This window comes from Canis aureus, chromosome 31 (genome assembly GCF_053574225.1).
Source record: "Canis aureus isolate CA01 chromosome 31, VMU_Caureus_v.1.0, whole genome shotgun sequence".
Lineage (NCBI taxonomy): Eukaryota > Metazoa > Chordata > Mammalia > Carnivora > Canidae > Canis > Canis aureus.
The window spans coordinates 41,735,763-41,759,970 of NC_135641.1; the positions used below are offsets into that span (position 1 = coordinate 41,735,763).

Below are 24,208 nucleotides of genomic sequence, written 5' to 3' on the forward strand. Positions count from 1 at the left end.
GCTCTGAACAGACCAAAGATGAATATGTATAGGTAAAAAAAAGAAAAGCCTGTTTGCACACATCTGCTCTGGCCAGTCATATCTGCTGCATGTCTACTTGTTGAAATAAATAACTAAATACATTTTTGTCAGGATAGAAGCTTCTTAAATTCTATCTACAAGGCAGATAAAAGGAAAATCTTGGTTTTGGGGAAGTGCCAACAAAACAAAAATATCTATTCTCTTTGTGTGACTTACTTTCTAGCTCCTGCCTTTGGCTACCAATGCCTGCCCTAATCACTTGGTATCACCTGTAAGAGAGATCCAGATGATAAAGGTAACATTTGACCTTTCCTATTTTTATGTTTTGTGTCTTCACTCTCCTTAGAATTGCATGGGGGGAAAGAAGCCAGACCACTAAGACTGTACACAGACAGTTAATAACAGTGATTTCACTATCATTCCAGCAATGACTTTGGGGAAGATCCTTCACTGATTTGTAACGGTCAAGTAATGTCATCAGTGCAATAGCCTTGTTCACCCAAAGTACAGGTTCTACAGGGCAAGAACCTAAGCAATCTCAATGAAATTTAAAACTCAAGACTGCTTTCTTTACCTCTGCTTTTCCCTCCAGAAGCTGTGTCTTCCCTCTCTATTTTCTTATATAGCACTGTCATACTGCAGCAATTAGTAATTATAAAATAATAGAAACAATCATTAGTAACTTATAATTATCTTCTTTTCCAATGTATAAGATCCTTTAGCATGAATCATCTTGCCAATAGATCACAATTCATCTTGCTAACAGGTTTGATGGAGTTACATGAGACATAAATCTGGCTCATTAATATTATTATTGTTTTTAAACTCTCACTGGCAACAGCGTTTTCAAAATATTAATTAATCTTCATGACTTCTCTTGTGAAGTAGGTTAAATATAACTAAACTCATTCTACCAGTAGAGAAATTGTCAAACAGGTGATCTCCTCAATGACTTTCTCTTCATTACCAATGGATCCAAGAATAGAAATGGAAATAGCTGAATCTAATTCATTTTCCATGACACTAGATAGACGTGACTTTGTTTGCTATTAAGGCCATGCCCCCCTCTTAAGATATCCATAATAAAATAGTTATTGTTTTATAACACTTAGCAAGAAATGTGCATTCTAAAACATTTTTATCCACTTCCTTACAAAAATGCTCAAAGTAAATCGGCATCAGTGGTCATTATAGCATGCACTGTGCTTTCTTCTCTTCCCTTTCCATGCCCTCAAGTTCTCATTTTTCTTTAGAGATTCATTATTCAATCATCATTAGTTAGACTTATGTAATATGTTTCCTCAAAAGAGCTTGAAGCATTGTGGAATAAAATAAGGACTACTTAGGACCTTTAATGCTTCTATCACATCTCGGCTCCTATCAGAAGGAAATGGCATAGCTCAATGGCAAAGACATGGGTTCAAATCTGAAGGCTGCCAACACTGATTTGTTGTGCATCTTTGGAAAAGGTATTTGTTTTCTTTGGTTGCTATTTTCTTGTTTCTAAATGAGAATCATCTTATCCATAATGCCTGCCACTTTAAAAGTGATCAATAACAGAGTACATTATTGATCATATAAACGAGTGATTTGGCCCCAAAACCACTATGAAAAGGAATGAAGAGCTCTTAATAAGAGAATGTGATACTAGGAATGTGCATTTACCATGGTAGTCACTAGTGGCTCTTAATTTTGCACAAGAAAATCTTTTCCTTTATTCAGAATAATGATGGGCACATAGTAGATATTAAAAAGTATTTCTGAATGAATGAACAAAAGCAAGTGGCTTCCAAAGACAAGAGAAAAAGGGATAATACCAGTACTGTGTCTTCTATGTACACTTAACCATCCAGATCTCATTTGTATATCAATGATCCAAGAACATAAGGAAACAAGGGAAGTTTGAAGTGTGAAATAGTTGGAAGAAGGAAAATAGAAATAGAAAGTACTGGAAAAAAATTCATCTTCAGGAAAATACTGTAATCCTCCAGTTTACTGATGAAGAATGTGGGGAAGGGTGGCATTTTATCATAGGTCATTCCTTCATTTTAAAAAATTTTAGAGTTTATGGGTGTCTGGGTGGTTCAGCCAGTTAAGCATCCAACTCTTGATTTCATCTCAGGTCGTGATCTGAGGGTTGTGAGATGTAGCCCAGCATCAGCATCAGGTTCCTGGGCTCAGCAGAGAGTCTGCTTCTCTCCCTGTCCTTCTGCCCCTCCCCCTGCACTCTCTCTCTCTCGTGCTCTCTCGCTCTCTAAAATAAATAAATAAATAAATAAATAATCTTTTAAAAATGAGTTTCTAGATTTTATCTCTTTTATTTATTTATTTTAGCATTTATTTATCTTAGAGACCGAGGGGAGGGGAAGGGGCAGAGGGAGTGGGAGAGAGAATCTCAAGCATACTGCACACTGAGTGTAGAACCTGATGTAGGGCTCCATCCCGGGATCCTGAGATCATGACCTGAGCTGAAATCATCAAGAGCTGATGCTCAACTGATTGAGTCACCCATACCTCTTCTTTTAAAGTATAGAAACATCATGGCACAAAGAATATTGTGATAGACTAATAGGACTAGTTCTACTTAAAACTTAAAATCACTTCTCATTTCAACACATCAGATTAAAATAATGTACCTCTAAACCATTCTAAAATTTGTATGGAACCATAAAAGAACTCAAATAGCCAAAACAATCTTGAAAAAGAAAAACAAAACTGGTGGTATCACAAATCCAGATTTCAAGTTCGAATGCAAAGTGGCATTAATTAAAACAGTATGGTACTTTAATAAAAGTAGCCACATAGATCACTGGAATAGGACAGAAAATCCAAAAATGAATCCATAGTAATATGGTCAATTAATCTTCGATAAAGGAGGAAAGAATATTCAAATGGGAAAAAGACAGTCTCTTCAAAAAAGGTGTTAGGAAAACTGGACAGCAACATGCAAAAAAAAAAAAAAAAAGAGAGAGAGAGAAAAAGAAAAAAGAAAAAAGAAAAAGAAAGGAGAAAGAAAGAAAAGAAAAAGAAACCGAACCACTTTCTTACACCATACACAAAAATGAACTCAAAAGGGAATAAAGACCTAAATGTGAGACCTGAAACCACAAAAATCCTTCAAGAGAGTACAGACAGTAATCTCTCTGACATTGGCTTATAGCAACTTTTCCTAGATAGGTCTCCTGAGGCAAGGGAAACAAAAGCAAAAATAAACTATTGGGACTTCACCAAGATAAAAAGCTTCTGTGCAGTGAAGGAAACAATCAACAAAACTAAAAGACAGCCTCTGGAAGGGGAGAAAATATTTGCAAATGACATATCTGGTAAAGGAGTTAGTATCCAAAATCTATAAAGAACTGATACCACTCAACATCCATAAAACAAATAATCCAATTAAAAAGTGGGCAGAAGACATGAATAGACATTTCTCCAAAGAAGACTTACAGATGGCCAGCAGACACATGAAAAGATGCTCACCATCACTTATCATCAGGGAAATGCAAATCAAAACTACCACGAGATATCACCTCACACCTGTCAGAATGGCTAAAATCAACAATACAAGAAACAATAGGTGTTGGTGAAGATGTGGAGAAAGCGGAGTTCTCTTGGACTGTTGGTGGGAATGCAAACTGGTGCAACCACTGTGGAAAGCAGTATGGAGGTTCATCAAAAAATAATGAATAGAACTACCTTATGATCCAGCAATCACACAACTAGGTATTTATGCAAGTAATACAAAAATACTAATTCAAAGGGACACATGCACCTCACTGTTTATAGCAAGCAGCATTATTTACAATACCCAGATTATGGAAACAGCCCTAATGTCCATCGACTGATTAATGGATAAAGAAGAAGTGATATATATGTACAATGGAATATTATTCATCCATAAAAAATAATGAAATCTTGCCATTTGCAACAGCATGGATAGAGCTAGAGAGTTTAAAACTAAGCAAAATAAGAAAGACAAATACCATTTGATTTTATTTCTTTATGGAATTTAAGAAACAAAACAAATGAGAAAAATAAAAAGAAGAGAGGTAAACAACGAAATCGACTCTTGACTGTAGAGAACAAAATGATGGTTACCAGAGGGAAGGTGGGGATGGAGATGGGAGAAATAGGTAATGGAGATTAAAAAGTGAACTTACAATGACAAAAAAAGTACAATAAAATGAAGGAAAGATCCCAACAATGTATTCCTACAACTGAAACGATAAATAAACCAGAAATAGCCCTGTATTTGCTTTAATGGAAATAAACTATCAGCTAATAACTTGAATATTACCTGTGTAGATATATTCCACATACGCAGGATGAGTTTTTGTGAAAACCTCTCTTACTTTTTCTATTTTATCAGCTCTGATTTTTGTTGCAAATGGTGTATACATAACTGAGAAAGATTCCGCTCTGGTGATGGCTTCTTCAATCATGGCCTGAGAGGAAGCAAACAACCCATTTGGCATCAATAACAATATATGACTTTTTAAGAATGTAAAAAAATATAATTACCTTTATGGATGATTTAAAAATCTATATACTGTACTGCAAAGATAACATATTTTGGTCTTGAATATTCATTAGAATAAAATTTTAATTAGTTCTGGAAATACTATTTCATATTAAGAAAACCAATTAAATGAAGAAAGTTTGTAAACAGGCGCCTCTAAACTGAGCTTGCTTTAAGATTAAAATAAAAATTCTATTTTCCAAGGTGTGATTTTTTTTACTCAATTTGAAAAATCAAACTCTTAAGTCTAACATAATTATCCTACTCTTGAACAGACATTGATGAGCAATTTGTACTTTGAAAAAATTAACTGAAAAATCTAGATTTAAGTATTTTCTATAAATAACACAACAAACTAGACAAAGTACATTTTTTTCTTCTTCTAATATGTGGGAAAGCCTTTTGGAATAAGAAAAACCTTTCTCAACTTCCTCCCACTGAAGCTTCCCTTCCCTCCAGATCACAAGAGCCACTTGAGATCGATTTTGCTATTTAAGAATTTCTTTAAATGTTCTTTGCTCATGTACCATTCTTGATAAAGCCTGCCATCACCCTGAACTTCCTGTTTTAACTAGGTCCATTTACTATTTGAAACAGACCAAAAAAGAAAGTTATGTGAAGTTTTAAAAGGAATTTATTCCTGTTCTACAACTTTTCCTTCTAATGAGGCTTAAACATTGAATAAAAAGTGGAAACGTCCATAGTTATCTCATTTTTCTGAAAATAGCATAAAAGCATATTATAAGAATTTATATGTATTTATAGGAATAAATTTTTTCAGTAACAACTAAGAGTGCCAACAACCCTAAGGAAAAATAATAGATTTGAACTGTCCAACGAAGAAAAACCATTTAACAAACAGCAATTTCTCTTATTACTGGCATAGCATTTTGTAAACAAGTTTCTGATTGATATTAAGAGCAATAAGGGGTTGATTTTAAACTGAGCGACCTAATTTAACTTGTTCACTGCCTATTCCATTTCTTAGTGATTTCAAATGGCCTCTCTGACCGTCTGTATTGTGGGCAAAAGAGCAGCTTTGTAAGCATTTTCTTGATGCAAAGGGTCCTCCTTTCTCCAAGACTCTCATTAGAAAATTCTGGAAGCTTTCTAATTTACATTTTAAATTTGTAAAATTTGGGGCAAATTTCTGAATGGCTGAATGAAAGAACTTACACTGCCTGCAACATTGCCCTTTCCAGGTTTGAGGAACTTGCAGGGGAACCAAGAATAGTACTGTGTTTCCAAACCCAGAGCCAGCACACAGCCGGGGAGCAATGGATTATGCACGTGCAGCAGGACCCGGGTGCTGAGGCCTGGGTATCAGCTGTGGAAAGCTAACAAGGGTAATGCAGGCAGCAGGTCTAGGAATTCAGAGATATGGATTTAAGAACTCAAACGTGGTGTTTAGGTACCAGGTTCCGGTCCTTCAGCAAAAATAAAGATCCTTTATACTAAGTAGGAGAATAATTTCTCTAATTTGGGGCTTACATATGTTCACTGCTGGAACCCATCAGGGGATGGCCTGGCAAGATAAAAATGTAAGTAGTCCTACCTGGATATGCGCAAGAGGGGAGCGGTTTTAGATCTCAGTTCTAAGGTTACAATCTGACTTTTCTACCTTTGGTAAACTATTCCTGTGTCAGCTTGCAGAGTTGCTATAACAAAGTATCATAGGCTGGGTGCCTTAAATGATGGAAATTCATTTTCTCTAGTTCCAGACGCTAGAAGTCTGAGACAAGGTGTCTGCAAAGTCGATTTCTCCTTAGGCCTCTCTCCTTGGTTTGTACATGGCTGTGTAGCTTCTCCATATGTCTTTACATTGTTCTCCCCCCACCCCACCCCCGCCGTGTATGTCTGTCTCCTAATCTCCTTTTTTTTATAAGGACATCAGTTATATTGGATTAAAACCCACCTAAAGACCTCATTTGAACTTAATTACCTCTTTAAATACCCTATTTGCAATGCAGTGGCCATCTGCAGCACCTTGTTAGGACTTTAGCATATGAATTTTGGGGGGTAAACAATTCTGTTCATAATAGTTCCTAACTCCCAAATAGCTTTTCTGATGGTCTCTCTAAATACCTTGATGAAGGGTATTTTGCTTTAAATTCTGGATCAAAAAATATTAATGAATTTATTTAATCCTTTAGTTTGCTTCCAGAGAGACATTAACTATCCCAGGAAGGCCAGGGTAGAAGAAAACACTCCCTCCATCCCATTTCTTTTCCAACTGCTGGCAGCTTAAGTGACTGTTGGCAGGGTAATGTTGTTAAGCCATCTCACAGCAGGGCAGTAAGACTCATGCCCAAGAGCCTACACCAGCTTTTCTGCAAGTGGCAGAAATGTGGTCTTTTGTGTGGCAGCTTGATCTGTTCATTTAAGGCACTGTACTCTTGGCTTGATTCTCAACAAATTGCATTTAGGCTTTCGCAGGGCTCTCCACTCACAAGGGTATGTGCTGGAGCATGGCTTCCCTTTCTCCCTAATCAGAACCATTAGAAATGGGATTGTTTCTTGTGGCTTCTGCCCTCCATCTTGAAGATGAGTAAGGTGGTGGTTGAGTGAGCATAAGTGTGTATGTAAGAATAATAATTGAATTCTCCATAGAAATATTTTCTCAAAGGACATTATTATAACTCCAAGAAGAACTACTGTAATACAGAGTAGAATGAGAATACACATTACTCTTTCACCAGATCTTGACATATCTTTGTTGCGTTTTAATGTATTAATGTTTTTTGTCCTTCTAGAGATAGACACTCTTGAGGCTTTGAACCTGTCTCACAAGGCCCTTGTAAAGGAATCGGGTGTATGTTATATACTCTATTATATGTATATGTATATGTATGTCTATATACATAACATTTATATATATAACATTTCTGGTGCATTACTGAGTGACTCATTACCTAGATTATGTGAAATGATCTAGAAGAAAATTAGCTTTGCTAAAATAGAAGGAATTTTTGACTGAGTTAGACACCAAGATATCAGGTTTTCATTTTGAGATGGTAATAATTTAGTAATGTAGGGTTGGGCTTGTCTTTCATGAAGAGTCTAATATCTGTAAATTGAAAAATTATACTTCAGGAATTTTAAATGCTAGAATATTTTGTAATAATCATAGTTATTAAAATATGGATTATAATCTATTTTTTATCATCAGTGTAAGATTCTCCTAGATTTTGAAAATAAATAGAGGAAGATACCAGATAAGGAACTGCAGCTTGTAAAAAGTAAGCTGTACTAAGGAATTTGTTCCATTTCTATACATCAATAATGAAGCAATAGAAAGAGAAATTAAGAAATCAAGCCCATTTATAATTGCACCAAAAATAATAATATACCAAGGAGTAAACCTAACCAAAGAGGTCAAAGACCTGTACTCTGAAAACTATAAGACACTGATGAAAGAAATTGAAGATGACACAAAGAAATGGAAAGATATTCCATGTTTGTGTATTGGAAGAACAAATATTGTTAAAATGTCTACACTATGCAAAGCAATCTACTACCAAAATACCAATGGCATTCTTCACAGAACTAGAAAAAAAAATCCTAAAATTCATACAGCACCACCAAAGACCCCAAATAGCCAAAGTAATTTTGAAAAAGAAAAACAAAACTGGACGTATGGACAAGTCCAGATGTCGTGTTATACTATAAAACTGTAGTGATCAAAACAGTATAAAGCTAAACATTTAGATCAATGAAACAGAACAGAAAACCCAGAAATAAAGCCACAGTTACATGGTCAATTAATCTTCAACAAAGGAGGAAAAAATATATACAATGGCAAAAAAAGACTGTTCCTCAAAATGGTGTTGGGAAAACTGGACAGCCATATGCAAAAAATGAAACTAAACCACTTTCTCACACCATACGCAAAAATAAACTCAAAAGGGATTAAAGACCTAAAAATCCTTCAAGAGAGTACAGGCAGTAATCTCTCTGACATTGGCTTATAGCAACTTTTCCTAGATAGGTCTCCTGAGGCAAGGGAAACAAAAGCAAAAATAAACTATCGGGACTTCACCAAGATAAAAAGCTTCTGTGCAGTGAAGGAAAACAATCAACAAAACTAAAAGACAACCTATGGAATGGGAGAAAATATTTGCAAATGACATATCTGGTAAAGGAGTTAGTATCCAAAATCTATAAAGAACTGATACAACTCAACACCCATAAAACAAATAATCCAATTAAAAAAATGGGCAGAAGACATGAACAGACATTTCTCCAAAGAAGACTTACAGATGGCCAGCAGACACATGAAAAGATGCTCACCATCACTCATCATCAGGGAAATGCGAATCAAAACTACCACGAGATACTACCTCACACCTGTCAGAATGGAAGTCAACAACACAAACAATAGGTGTTGGCAAGGGTGTAGAAAAAGGGGAGCCCTCTTGAAATGTTGGTGGGAATGCAAACTGGTGCAGCCACTGCAGAAAGTAGTAATGGAGGTTCATCAAAAATAATAAATAGAACTATCCTATGATCCAGCAATCACACAACTAGGTATTTATGCAAAGAATACAAAAATACTGATTTGAAGGGATACGTGCACCCCAGTGTTTATAGCAGCATTATCTACAATACCCAAATTATGGAAACAGCCCAAATGTCCATTGAATGATGAATGGATAAAAAAGACGTGGTATAACATATACAATGGAATATTACTCCATAAAAAAAGGATGAAAGGGGGAAAAAAAACCATAAAAAAGAATGAAATCTTACCATTTTCAATGACATGGATGGAGCCAGGAAGTGTTATACTAAGTGAGATAAGTCAGTCTGAGAAAGACATTTCTCTCATATGTGGAATTTAAGAAACCAAACAAATGAGCAAAGGGAAAAAAGAGAGAGAAAAAGAAACCAAAAAACAGACTCTTAACTATGGAGAACAAACTGATGGTTACCAGAAGGGAGGTGGGTGGGAAGAAAGGGCTAAATAGGTGATGGGGATTGAGGAGTGCACTTGGGGTGATGGAACTGTTAGATCATTATAATGTACTTGATACTTGAAACTAATATTAGACTGTATGTCAACTAACTGGAATGTAAATAAAAACTTTAAAAAAAAAAGTAAGCTGTGCTAAAAGGAAAGGTAGATTTCAAGTGATACTTTTTAATTTGACAAACATTTTCTGCAACTGAGTTATTCTTTCCCAATGTGTGAGTTTCTCTGGTGTCAATAGATGCCACATGTGAACAAGGAAGGGGAAAACAGTCAGTCTACATGTCCTGTTGGTTAAGTGTACATTGCTGTTAATTATGCTTTCTCTGGTGCTACACACAAAAAAGCTTTGAAATTATGTGTTTACATTTGGGTTATTTCTAATAACTCTCTCTATTGTTATCCTCACATTTATCAAGTTTTAAAGCTTATAGGTACATAAACCAAGAATGTATGTGGGCAGCTCATTTTCTCTACAAACAGTAACTTATAATAATTTCTCCTTGTTCTTTAGCTGAGCAAAAAGAACCATTTGCTACCTCGGAAATCAATTTGCCCAGGATAATTTTATAACGAGGGAGATGATGGGGGAGACAGGGAAAGAGAGATACTTCATCAAGAGTAAAGGAAAGGCCATCAAAATAGAGGGAAAAGATGACTAGCAAAAAAGAAACAAATAAAATTCATTCCTTCTTCTAACTCCAAGAAGGTTGCTTCTTCCTGGTAAATTTTTTAAGAGCTCTCAAGGTGCCTAGGATAAATCTGGCAAACCACAAACCACAAATGTTTTCAGGATGGTGCGATTATGAAATTTTTCCCCCTACATTTTTGCTGGAAGATTTGGACAAACTGCAACCTTTTTAACTATGTGTCCAGTGATGGTCGTTCAGTAGCAGAAATATTGTCAGTTCTAATTAGAAAATGTGATCAAATTATTATAGATTATTATCAAATTATTCCTTTAATGCTTCCAACATCAGGGTTGACCATAATTGCAGTAAATTGCTTTACTTATAAGATTATATCTGGAAGGACCTTGGGAATTTTCCAGCTCAATTCACTGAATTGGAGATGAATTGAGGGACTTGAAGAGGCTTAAGTGACTTTTCTCAGGATGAGCAGCTTTTTAATGCCATAGAATTTAGAATTAGGGTCTCAAATATTATATTTCAGTTTGTCTTCAAAAAATTGTGTCTTTCCCTCCTGGGTTTTACTTTCCTGTTTGAAAGCAGTCATAATAAACATCAGCTTAAATTATAAATTCTTTAATTTACTTAAGTTTTGCAGTGTATGTGAGTTAGAGAATTTTAGAACATATATATGTATATGTGTCCTGGGCACATGGTTGGCATTTCTCAGTCCCTCTTGCAGTTAAGTGTAGCCTGTGGCTCTGTGTGGATCAGTGCAATGTAAGCAGGAATGATACTGTTTCTAGGTCTGGCCCATAAAATGCTGCCTCGTATGGATCCTCTATTTTCTTTTTCTATCATCTTCCTGAAGCGGGAGGACGCCCAGGACGTGGAGGATGATGGAGCTACATGGTGGAAGAACTATGGGTTGTTCTCATTATTGCTGATTTGAGGAGAACCAATCAGGGACACCCACACTGAATGAACTACAGCATGAGTGTGAAATAGACTATTATTGTCTTAAATTACCAAAATGTTGGAGTTGATTGTTATAGCAGTTAGTCTATCCTAATTCACAAACAATAATAAAAGAAAATTTGTATGTCCTTCATAATCTATTTTTTTCTACTAAGCTTTATGTATTATTTAAAATGTAGACAAAAAAAACATGGTATTTTAGGAGATAAAATAACTTTTTATTCAGTAGTGTGAGAAATGCTTTTTTATATCCTATTTCCTTTAATCCTCATAAAGTCCATCTAAGTAGGTATTACTAGTGGATGAATATTATGATTGTATTATTTTCAGAGTTAGCATTAGACACAGGAAGCAGGGCTCTACTTGCAGACTATAAATGATTGATGAGATGGGAATCTTTAGTCTTTAGTGGCTAAATATGGTTCTTTGCGATTACATTGGTAACGATGTAATTTTGAATGAGGACTAGAATTTTCTAGAAAATGGAAAAAGAAAATTTTTGTGACCGATAATTTTCAAATTCAACCCTCTGCATGTATATGGGTTCAATTTGAAAGATTACAATTTTCCTGAAATTTAGAATTAACTTAAAGAGCCAATTTAGCTAAAGAGCAAAATACCTTACACTTTGAGACTTCCCTATAAACCTATTCACTGTATCGCTTGTGCAATAGTCCAGATTGACATTTTTACAATGATTTTATTAATATAATGGTATGTCAGAATAAAATATGTAATAATTGATTGTTTGCCCCTGCCTTGATGAGCAACATTTTTTAATGCTGAAATATTACCTTGGATTTATGGGAATTCTTTTATTAAACAACCCTCACTGTGAGTTCTGTATTTTTCTAATATAAGGGAATATTTGGCAGCTTTGCCATTACATTTATCAGTCTAGTGATGTGAAAGTTATGTCTAGATGCAGTTTAAATCAAGATATTTAAATTTTTATTTGCAGTGTTTGGAAATGACCAGATTGTATGAATGAGTTACCTATACCAAGGTGAACAAATTTTTATACAGCTGTTATGAATTTCTACTTTGCAATCCATCTTGTTTAAAAATAGCCACAATAAATATCATTTTAAGTTCTAAAGCATTTTAATTTACTTTAGTACTTTAGTAGTGTATGTGAGGGTTATAAAATTTTAACATATATATGTATAGGCATTTAATGGCATGTATAATGTATAGGCATTATAGGCTCCCTCTCTCTCTCTCTCTCTATATATATATATATATATGCATTTAATGCCTAAAATTTACTCTGTATTAATTTTTAATTATTAATCACATTCGTTAGTAAAATTTTGTATCTATGTCCCTTTAGCATAGAACTAAAGAGATGAAAGGAATCCAAGATATTATTTTAAAATCACTCAACTTTATAACCAGGGAAACTGAGGTTTGCTGAGTTCTCATGACTTAACCCAGGTCACAAAATGAGGGAAGGAAGCAGGAGAGGAGTGCATGTCTCCTAAACTAATGCTTTCTCTCCCACTCAGTGACTTTTCATCCTTCTAGTTAGAATGCAAATTCCTAGAAGTATAAGATCAAGTTTTCCTTTCTTTTTTCTTTTTCCATGACTATCTCATTCCTATCTTCAAAGACAACAAGAACTTGACTCTAACTCTAACAGAGAACCAAATAGACCACACCAAACCTAAACCAGGTCAAGATCCTCTTTACAATAATAACTAACACAAAACAGAATATTCATCCTCCATACCTACTGACCACAATAAGACTGTTTTGCCCACCAGCTCTTCATTAGATTTAAGGAATGCTATCAATTAGCAGGCCTGTCTCAAAGAGAAACATTTACAAAAATTAAATGAAAGGCTTCTTGATAAGGGAACTTAAATAATAATGTGCTTGGGTTGGTCTAGCTTATTTAATGGCAGAGCGCATATAATTCATAAATAGAATTTTTAAAGTACATTCTTGTTCTAAAGACCCTGAATAATTTTCTGCTTGCACACTAGAGAAATACCAGCTGATAGAAACTCAGAGTTACAAGTGTGGGTTTCAGCAGCCTCCAGACTCTTTAGGATGCCACAGAGCTTTTATTCTTGATGACTTAAAATGAGTCACCAAAAGGTATCACAGGAATAAATAGCTACATTACCTGTAATTATTTCATAAGCACAAATGGGTATTACTAATGGGCTTTAGCCTCTGTGTTTGGTGGCAAATGTCAGCACAGTTTGGACCCTTTTTTGTCATTGTGCATTTCTTCTCTATATTTAGTTTAATTATATGAAGGTAGATATTACTTTCCCTAAATGTATATTGTTTTCTGATTGTATTTCTTGATTGGTAGTTTTAGATTGGGCTTGCTGGTGCACAATGCTGACTAATGGCAGAGCTGGGACAAGAACTCGGTGACCTGGTTTCTAGATTTGTACTTTTTTTTACCCCCAACAAGCATTTGTTTTATCTCCTAGGCTACTATGTGAGATGCCTTTGAGAAGAAAAGTCTAGGATGCCCTTGAAAAACTGTACTTTGGAAAAGTTGAAAGAATCCAAGGATGTTCATTTTGGAGACAAGAAATATGTTGCAGGGACTAACTTTCTGTCATCAGAGTGCAACCTACTGTTGTACTCTGACTGGGCAGCCTTCAATTAATTCACTGAGAAATCTGTAAAACTCATTTAACAATTAAGGGAGTCTTTCTGGACATCGGCTGGGTGCTGTAGATACATTACTCTCTTTACTTGTTAAGGCAACACTGGAAAATAGGCATTATCCCATTTGAAAGATTAGGAAAACTCCATATGCAGTAGTTCACAGGGTTACGTTGTGACAGAGCTGGGATTCAAGCCAGTTCTATCCCAGTCAGAGCCCCTTGCTCTGAGCCATGTGTGGTGTGCAGACTCACAAATGAGGGTCATGGCTTCCATCAAGTTTTGGAGGGCAGAATTGGAATCTTCAGCATTAGGAAAAATGTTCAACAGAGCCTTCCCATGGGGGAACCATTCATCTTGGAAGCTAGTAGCCCCATGGCCCTGGTGGTCCACAGACCAAGGAGGGAGATGGTCTGTCTGGGAACTCAGGAAAGGGGACTGTGGGCTGTGTCAAAAAAATGTCTTTATAGTGCTTTCATCTATTACTCAAAGTTTGTCTTAGGTATACTCTTATATCCCCATAATTTCTTTTCTCTATCAAGTTTCAGCTTTGCCCCAGCAACTAGACACATCTTCTTTCTTATTTCTCTCATTTGTCTGTAATTAATCCCTTTCAGGCTGTGGCTCCTTCTGGAGGCCTTTATATTTTAGGAGGTAAGAGATTGCAGGAGGCTGCTATTATAGGGCAAGTATCCTTCTATATGCAACTTTTCATCATCAACAGGTCTCAGATGTGGCATATTTTCATCTGTGAGAAATGTGATGAACCGGTCAAATATTTATATACACATACACAAATATTTATTGTACGCACACAAACACACTCTATGGCAACAACAAACTACAACTTCAAGTGATATTAGATGAAATGAAATGGGGTGCTATTTTTAAGAGACCTGCCACTACACTTCCAAGTTATGGATGTATCCAGTCTCCAGTTTTATCTCTGATTTGTGTCTTATACATGATTGTTAAGGCTGGACAAACCCTACCTGATGGAGAGTAAATACAGTGAAGATTTGCCATACTAATTATGGTGTTTTCTATCTCTTTAGGTTTGGGCTTGAAATAGTCCTCCCGAGGTTTCTTGAAGGATGTCACTCTCTTGGATAAAAAGAGGTCTGTTTATTTTTATTTATTTTACTTTTTATTGCTTTTTAAAAAATATTTAAATTCAATTAATTAACACAAAATATATTATTGGTTTCAGAGGTAGAGGTCAGTGATTCATCAGTTGTATATAACACCAGTGCTCATTACATCACATGCCCTCCTTAATGTTCATCACCCAGTTACCCCATCCCCCTACGACCCCTCTCCGGTGACCTTCAGTTTGTTTCCTATGATTAAGGGTCTCTAATGATTTGTCTCCCTCTCTGATTTTGTCTTGTTTTGTTTTTTCCTCTCTTCCCCTTTGATCCTCTGTTTTGTTTCTTAAATTCCACATGAGTGAGATCATTTAATTGTATTTCTCTGATTGACTTATTTCACTTAGCATAATATACTCTAGTTCCATCCATGTCATTGCAAATGGCAAGATTTCATTTTATTTTTTAATGTTTTATTTGTTCATGAGACACACACAGAGAGAGGCAGAGGGACTCCATCCCAGGACCCCAGGATCATGACCTAAGCCAAAGGCATCCCATGATTTCATTTATCCAATGGCTTAGTAGTAATCCATTATCTATCTATCTATCTATCTATCTATCTATCTATCTATCTATCTATTCCACATCTTCTTTATCCATTCATCTGTTGATGGACATCTGTGCTCTTTCCATAGTTTGGCCACTATGGATATTGCTGCTATAAATATTGGGATGCAGGTGCCCCTTGGGATCAGTACATTTTTGTATCTTTGGGGTAAATACCCAGTAGTGCAACTGCTGGGTTGCAGAGTAGCAGCTCTATTTTCAACTTTTTGAGGAACCTCCATACTGTTTTCCAGAGTGGCTGCACCAGCTGGCAGTCCCACTGACAGTGTTCTAAGAAGGTCCCCCCCAAAATAGGTCAGTTTAACAGTTATTTTAGGATCCTAAAAAAGAAGTAAATCATGCCATTTGTTGAAGACAAACATTTAAAATGCTGGGGCCTCATTATCTAGAGGAGGAGAGATTAGAAAATATGAAAAAGAAATTAAAAAGAAAATGATTCAACCAGAAACTACAGTTCAGGTAGCGTACACAAACTTCAAAAATTAGTGAGGAAAATACAATCATGTGAATTCAAGAAAAGAGGAGAATTCATTTTTAATTGGTGTGCAATGCCATCAAAAAGATGGCTGAATATAAATAAAAACATTAAGAGCTTTGAGCTTTACAGATTATCTTATACTTGGGCGCACACAGTTTAAAAAATTTCATGATTTCATGGAATAGTTATTCCGCATCTCCAACTGCTAAAAAAAAGTGACCTCAATTTCTCTGCAAGCTTGTAAATCAATAACCCATAAAAATCTATGGGAAATATAAAAGATAACTATAAAAATCTCTAACTTTGATCATAACAATTTTTGATTTTTAGATGCAAACAAAACAAAGGAGGAATCAACATGTTCACCAGCTTAAACTGGAAGGCAGTCTCTAAGTAAACAAAATAGCCTCATGACAACCTAGGAAAATAGCACAGGACTCCTGGGACACCAAATAGCTACCCCTAAATTTGTTCAAGTAAAAGAAGGCCCAAACTGCCTTAAATCTATGAAATCCGTATCATTCTCAAATGAGAGAAAATGAAATTTGGAGGTTACTTCTTTCTCAGCTAAGAACTGTCAGAAACCCAAAAAGCTTTTTAGAAGGGAAAAATAGAGAAGGAAAAGCTGACTCTATTTAAATAAGTGTGAGTTCCCTCCACTGATATTCCTACAAAACCAGATACCATTAAAAAATTACATACATATATATATATATATATATATACACACACACACACCACGTACATATAATTATATTTCTGAAGATGAATACTAAGTAAATATTTCTTGGAGTGGCTGAGGATTACTTTTCTTGTTTGATGTGATGCCACTATTTTCTAATGAGCTTGAATTATCAACTTGCAGATAGAGGGTTGATATACAAAGTGAAATATGCTGTCCGCCTGCAGGGCCCCTTCTGAGGCACTGCCCGCGAATTCTTGTATGATCTGGAAGCCTGGCACTGTTGGAGCTGGGGAAGGAGCTGCGTGTTTCTCAGGGGCCATTAGGACTTCAAAAGCAGACAGCCTCTGAAAGGGTGGCACTCTGATGCAAATTCACACTGAGGTGAGGTAACTGTAGCTCTTGGTAGGTATAGGGGGAGTGAGGAGGAGGGACGGTGTGGGGAGAAGAGAGGGACTGGCACGTAAAAAGCCACCTCACCTACTTGGCAGTTTGGCCAAATCAATGTCACTAAGCATATACAACAGTACTGAGATGTACACATAAATTCAATATGCATATGGTTCAGATTCTTCCCTCTACCCCTCCCTTCCTCCCTCCCTCCCTCCCTCCCTCCCTTCCTTCCTAATGCCTGGGACACTCACAGAACATCAGTGGAAGAACTACACTAAACTATACAACCAGAAAATAATGTCACGGTCACTATCTTCTTCACAGGAACACTCAACCTTAGATCAAATACATGCCTCAATTACATCTTTCATTTAAAAGTGAACCTCTCCTACTGGCATACTACCTCAAATAGCATCAAAGCAAAGTGAAACACAGGCAGCATTTAACAACGCTGGTAACCATGGAAACATATCATTAAAGAATATATAAACAGGAATGAATAATTAGATGAGAAATTCATTTCTACATTTATCTTTTTCCAAGACCCAGGAAAGGAAGCTCTCTTTTACCTCTCATCTCAATTTGGACACTTCCTCCTTAGCCTGTCTTCTAACAGAAAAATATGAGAATTCATAAAATGAGAATCTTAATATTGCCTCACTTAATAGATAAAGCTCTTTGTAGGCAAGTGACTAAAACCGATTGCAATGCCTATTGTTTGTTGTCTAGATGTAAAACTGAAGGTAGGAAGGAATCCTGAGGCAGCCGAAGAGTTTGCTTTGGGGATGGGAGTTAGGCAGGAAAATCTGACTTGCATCATGGTGACAAGGCGAGAGCAGTTAACCTTTAAAAACAGGAAGTACAAGCTGCCTCACTTAATAGAGGCATCTACGTGGTGGGACTGAGGGGAGAGTCTGGGCTCATGGATTCTTTCAGTGCTAGTACTCGGACACTCTACCTTCATACCTAGCAAAGTCCTAGATAAATTCTATGGCAGGCTAAGTTGGACATAAACTTAAAAAATTTCAAATAGCTTTAGAGACCATCTTGCTCAGGTTGTGCATCGGAATCACCTAGCTGGGAGGTAGGAGACAAGACAGTTTTTAGAACCTCACCCAACTCTGGGAATCCAATACTGTAAATATTTTCCCAAGTGATTTTGATGCAGTTGGTCACTAGGCCAGTGTTTGAGGACCACTGACCAAGGCTGACTTTTCATCATAGAGCAGTAGAAACTAAAGCCCAGAGCAGTTGTGGTAAACCAGCAGTTTGAGTTGCTGGTCTTAATTTTTCCCCTCCCTGTTACGATATCACAGCCATGCCTTTGTCATGGCTTTGCAGTGAACAGAAGAATCTTACCCCTTGCCCTTTGGCCTTGACCATATATGTCTGGCTTTGGCAAATGGGATGTTAACAAGCATGGTATGAACAGAGGCTTGGAATGTGCTTATATGATTTTGCTTTCTCTCTTGGAATTCTGCATTTTGCCATAGGATGAACAGAAATCAGGTAACCATTGGTCAAAGGAGGATGAGAGACATGTGGATCATTGTGCCTCTCTGTAGCTTAGACCTAAGCCTAGCCAACTCCATCCAAGATGGGCCTAAATCAGCCAAATCATGACTGGTAAGCCAACCTGCTTATTACTATGATAAGCCACTGAATTTAAGAATGATTTGTCACGCGGTAGTATTATAGCAGTAGCGCACTAACAAAAAAATGAAGTGACTTATCCAAAACTGAATTCTAGCATTGGAACTAGAAGTTATAGCTTGTGAATCTTAGGCCTGACTTCTTTCTCCTGCTCTGTAATGTCTGTTTTCCTTTCCTTTCATTCCTTCACAGAGCTAAGCACATATATCTATATCCATTGCCTTTCTAAGGTCCTTCTGCTCAGCCTACAATCTGTATATTCCAGAACACTCTGTCACCTTCCCTTATCAGAGCTTACCTTTCCTTCCATCTTGTTCCTTCAGATTCTGCTTTCATGTTTCCAAAGGGACTAAGAAGTCTCAAAATAATTCTCCCGATTGTGTTAAGGAGTCACCCATTAATGAGTTAAACACTTACAGATAAAATTTCTTCTGCATATGATGTGGGGCTCACGAGAGACTTAGTGCCAAATAGTGGGAATTTAAGCATGACACATAGCAGTTGGTAGGAAAAATATTTTTAGGTGGGTGAGTTTGGTGCTTCTTAAATTACATCTAAACTAAATTCTATAAAGTTCGAGTTACTTTCAGACACTCTTTGTCAAAATATTTTATAAACTATATGCCTGATGGGGCCAAATAAATAAGTAAATAGACTATAAGCAAAGGTCATTGGGAGAAATACTCATATGGCATTCTTATTTTGTTCCTTTTTGTGGAAACATTTTTCACATGGAAGCAAATCTTTAGAGAGAACACATTTTTCTTTTCTAAAATATGTAGGTGTTTTGTTAAAGTAATAAAAAAAATTTCTGGTTCTTTGACCTTACTTTGCCTGTAGTTTCATGTTGAAGATTTTATTTTTACTTTAAGGTTGAGATATCATAAATCTGTATCATGTAAATGACTAATATTGGGATAATTTTGCAATATCAAGAAGAATAACAACAAAGAACGGAGTGAAAGGGTTAGTCTTCATTATTGGTAGAAGGGATCAAGTAACTTTCAGTGTTAAGTTAACCTGTGTCATTCTCTGGTTAGTGCAGAGAAGTCCATTAGTTTGCTTCTGTCTTAATTGCTATGTTTGAAAGGAGAAGCAAATAGATTAAGACCTTAGGATTTGCACAGAGACATCCATGAGCACATAAACCAATGAGCCAAAAGAATATTAGAAATCAGCAAACTTCTCCAAATATTCTGATATATCCCAAATCAACTAGAGCCCAAAGTTGTACACATTTGTAAACTTAAAACACACACAGACACACAGAAATACTTGTTGAATTCATATAAGCACAGAACTTTTTATATAGCAAATAAAAAACTATTCCAAAATATTCTTAATATTATTGGTTTGAGTTTCATGTAAAATAATATTTAATTTGGTTAACTGAATTTAACAAATATGTGTTAAATCATTACTCACAATGCACTTTGATAGTACTGTGGAAGAAAAACAGATTAGGAAGTAGTTTCTAATTTAAGTACCAGGTTTTTTTTCCTGTTAATAAATATTTTGTGCTAAAATACATTCTTCTTGAAGACAGGACAATGTCTATTTTGTTCACTGCTGTACTTCTAACACATATCACAGTGCCTGACACACAGCCACTAATAAGTGCTCAATAAATACGAATGAGTATGAATGACAGAAACGATTTGAAAGTAAGGAAGAAAAGTACCCACTAATTTAAGAGTAGTCTGCACACACTGGAATGGAAAGATTTTAAGCTTGAATGACTATAATGCAGTTTAAGGAGGAACTAGATGATGCTAGCATCCTGGGTGCTATTTTTGTCTTTGAGTTTTGGAAGCAGCAAATGTCTCATGCTAGGCCCAATATCAAGAAGAAAAAGGACTGTTGCAAAGAGAAGGAGTACACAGGGGCTTAACCTGTGGTCTGTTGAACTCTGGAAAGCAATGGAAGGGCTTTAGGGCCCACAGACTGTGCTCTATCTTCCTCAAGCATATGGCTAGGGAAAATCTCTTTCATCTCAGTGCAGCCAGTTCCTGATTTTGTCCTTTGAGAGTAGACTAATTTCACCAAAGAAAAATTTCTTGTGGTGAGCCCTCTTTGGAAACCACTTAGGCCATTGATATCTTTAAGATGGTGAACATTCAATGCCAAGTACAAGTTGAATTGGATGGGAAGTCTTGGTATTCTCTGCACAGATGGAGGATCTGTGAAAGTTGGCACTGCCTCAGCCTTTGCTGCTTCACTAAGGAAAGATGCTCCACATGTCAGGCTTTCTACGGGGGCCTGTATTGGTGTCAACAGCCCCTCCAACAATCCCAAAAGAGGTCTTTCAGTTGCTGTGAAAGTCTTCAACTTCCTCAGAGCCAAGAGCTCGAATCAGTGCCTTTTCAGTAGATCTTTGTCAAGATACAAGAACACACCATGAGGCTCTTTCTTAATAGAGAAGTTTGTTGGCAATTCAGAGAAGAAATTTAGAAGTGATTTAGTTTGATTAATTCTTGAAAATTTTTTAAGAGAAAAGAAAACTCCTTCTTAGAACAGATTGATAGTGAGAAGTTCATTTCAGGACTAGCTTTATAATGGCTGAAATCTTAGTCACATAAATGAAGCAAATCTTTTGATTAAAATGCTGAATTTACTATTAGAAATACTGCTGAAAAACTATCAGTTTTGTTTGTTTGTTTGTTTGTTTGTTTGTTTTGGTCAAGCTGCTACTCAAATGAGGTGGTTGGAGTCAAATAACAATATAAATTTTCTAATACTGGAGATGAGACTGACAAAGTCTTGAGAATTTCTAGGGACAAAAATCAACAGACACTTGGCTCTATCTCTTATGAAGGTCACTTTTTGTTCAGATGGCTTTAAAATTGAAACAAATTGCTGACATAGATAACTTTGATTATATAGACTTAACGAAGATAATCTCATTGACCTGAGGACAAAGGAAATGATGCAATGTGAATTTTGGTTATTCTTGATGCCTGCCTATCCATATGAGATCTTGTGAGCTACAGGAGCTCTGATTCCATTTGCTATAAGAGATTTGTGAATCAGGGTTGTTCCTCTTATTGCTATTAAAATGAAGCATTGACATTGGCATGATGTCAAATATATTTCAATTTCTTACTCCAGAAAAATTGCATTACTTTTTAATAATAATGATAAAATTATAATTTGCCATATTTTATGTGTAGGAGTTCCAACGCAATGAGGTAAATAGTAAGCACAATTTTTTGTGTATATGTTTACGAATACTGTTTCTAGGTGGATGCTTGTAAATTGAATCAGATTCTCAGAGGGGTTTGTGACTCAAAAAAGAAAGAAAGAAATTTTAAAAGAACAATTAAGGTGAAAAATAAGCTGATCAAGCAGCTTGCCCCTGTTTATGGGGGCTCTTCTGTACTTGTTTTGTGGGACTTCTGCCACAAAATTAGCTGTTGTCATCTTTTCTTACTCCATTTTTGCTGAGTGGTGCAGATTGGAGTTGGCTCTGTTACCCACACTGCAGGACATAAAAATCTGGCTCTGGATCTAAGGGGCAGGGGCTTAGGAGGTGGACTACAGTTCACTGTAAAAATCTTCTTGGAATAATATTACTTTAGGAGCAGTAAATACATAGTGGTCACTGCCTCAAAATAGCTAATTTCCAGCCTGATTAGGGACTTTTCAGTCTGTTAATTAGTTCAGAATTGTGATGAAGTTTCAAGGTGTTTGAAAAAAGAAGAGTGGCTGATAATAGGAGACTGGGTATCAGGCTGTGGAAGCCTACATGCAAGTACAGTTGTGACAAGTTATTTCCAACCCTCTCTAGCTCTGAAGAGGTGATGCTATTATAGAATAACATGTGCAAACACTTTTATTCAGAGTGATATATTCCAGTGTGAGCTGTCATGTAGTGTAGAGTTTTATGCCTTTTTTTCTTGCTGGGTTGATGATATGAAAACCCTTCCTAATACAATTGAAAAGTGTTCTTGAGCTCACCAAAGCAAAGGTCTGTTCTTTTGTATCCAAGAGTTTGTAAGCCAACAATTTGTGAGAGTAGGTGTAGACCGGCTCTTAAATTTTTACATACCCAAATTTTCCATTTCCTGTTTAAAAACTCTGAGAAGTGGGATCCCTGGGTGGCGCAGTGGTTTGGCGCCTGCCTTTGGCCCAGGGCGTGATCCTGGAGACCCAGGATCGAATCACACATCAGGCTCCCGGTGCATGGAGCCTGCTTCTCCCTCTGCCTATGTCTCTGCCTCTCTCTCTCTCTCTCTGTGACTATCATAAATAAATAAAAATTAAAAAAAAATTAAAAAAAAAAAAACTCTGAGAAGAATAATTGACCAGAGTGGTGGATATTTTATGTGGTTGAAAGGTAACTTCATCACTTACAATGGTAGTGAAAATAGTCTCTGCCTAAGCCTTAACGAATGTCTAAGAATGTATATGCAGATACAGTTTCTAGTCTGTGATGTTTGGGGGGCATTTGTAAATTCAGCATTATAAACTCAATTGCCATGGTGGATTGGGGGGTGAAGTACCCTTGTATTTAAAAAGATGACATGGGGGAAGCCCTGGTGGCGCAGCTGTTTAGCGCCGCCTGCAGCCCAGGGCGTGATCCTGGAGACCCTGGATCGAGTCCCACGTCAGGCTCCCTGCCTGGAGCCTGCTTCTCCCTCTGCCTGGGTCTCTGCCTCTCTCTCTCTCTCTGTCCCCATGAATAAATAAATAAAATTCTTAAAAAAAATTCTCTATCTTTAAACAAAATAAAATAAAAATAAAAAAATAAAGATGACATGGACTGGGCACTCTCTGGCAATATCCAAAAGCCTCTTTTGATTTAGGACAGAACAAGGTTTAGAGAGGAAGATATATACATTTAAATTAAGATTGGGGAGAGGCAGGCTTGCATAAGGAAGTATGTAACTGGTGAGAATGGTGTGGTGTGCTAATGTTGAGGCTGGTTAGAGAGATTCAGTTTACGGAGTTTATCTGCATGATGAAATTTCTAATTATGTTGCTTCTTTTTATCTTAATATGTGTGACATTTTTGGATGTGCTTAAAATATTATATTTCAGTGCTAAAATCAGCTATAAGAATCGACCTTCTCAAGCACTTTCTGCTAGTCATCTCTTATATTCTAGTTAGAGTTCCTCTAGAGTCTAATTGCCTTGGGTTAGATAACTATTTGGTGTTAGAACTTGGACTGAATCAGACCTGACTTCCAAACAAGGGCCCTTTTCCAATATTCCAAGTTGCTGCAAATTAAAAGAGAAAAAGAATACCTCAACAACCAAAAAATGAATAATTCAATTAAAAGTAGCCAGAAGACGTGAATAGACATTTCTCCAAAGAAGACATACAGATGGCCAATAGACACATGAAAAGATGCTCACCATCACTTATCATGAGGGAAATGCAAATCAAAACTATCATGAGATATCACCTCACACCTGTCAGAATGGCTAAAATCAACAACACAAGAAGCAAAAGGTGTTGGTGAGAATGTAGAGAAAGGGGAACGTTTTTGCACTGTTGGTGGGAATGGAAACTGGTGTAGCCATTGTGGAAAATACTA

General features: G+C 36.4%; 1 protein-coding gene across 11 annotated transcripts in view; it reads right to left on the reverse strand.

Annotated features, from left to right (window-relative positions):
• Positions 1 to 24,208, reverse strand: part of SPATA16 (spermatogenesis associated 16) — a 236,312-nt gene that overhangs the window by 71,428 nt on the left and 140,676 nt on the right. For all 11 annotated transcript variants that reach the window (XM_077880363.1, XM_077880362.1, XM_077880361.1 and 8 more), the window contains exon 6: positions 4,316 to 4,463. In XM_077880363.1, coding sequence (XP_077736489.1) covers positions 4,316 to 4,463 — 148 coding nt within the window. The remainder of the gene's footprint in view (positions 1 to 4,315; positions 4,464 to 24,208) is intronic.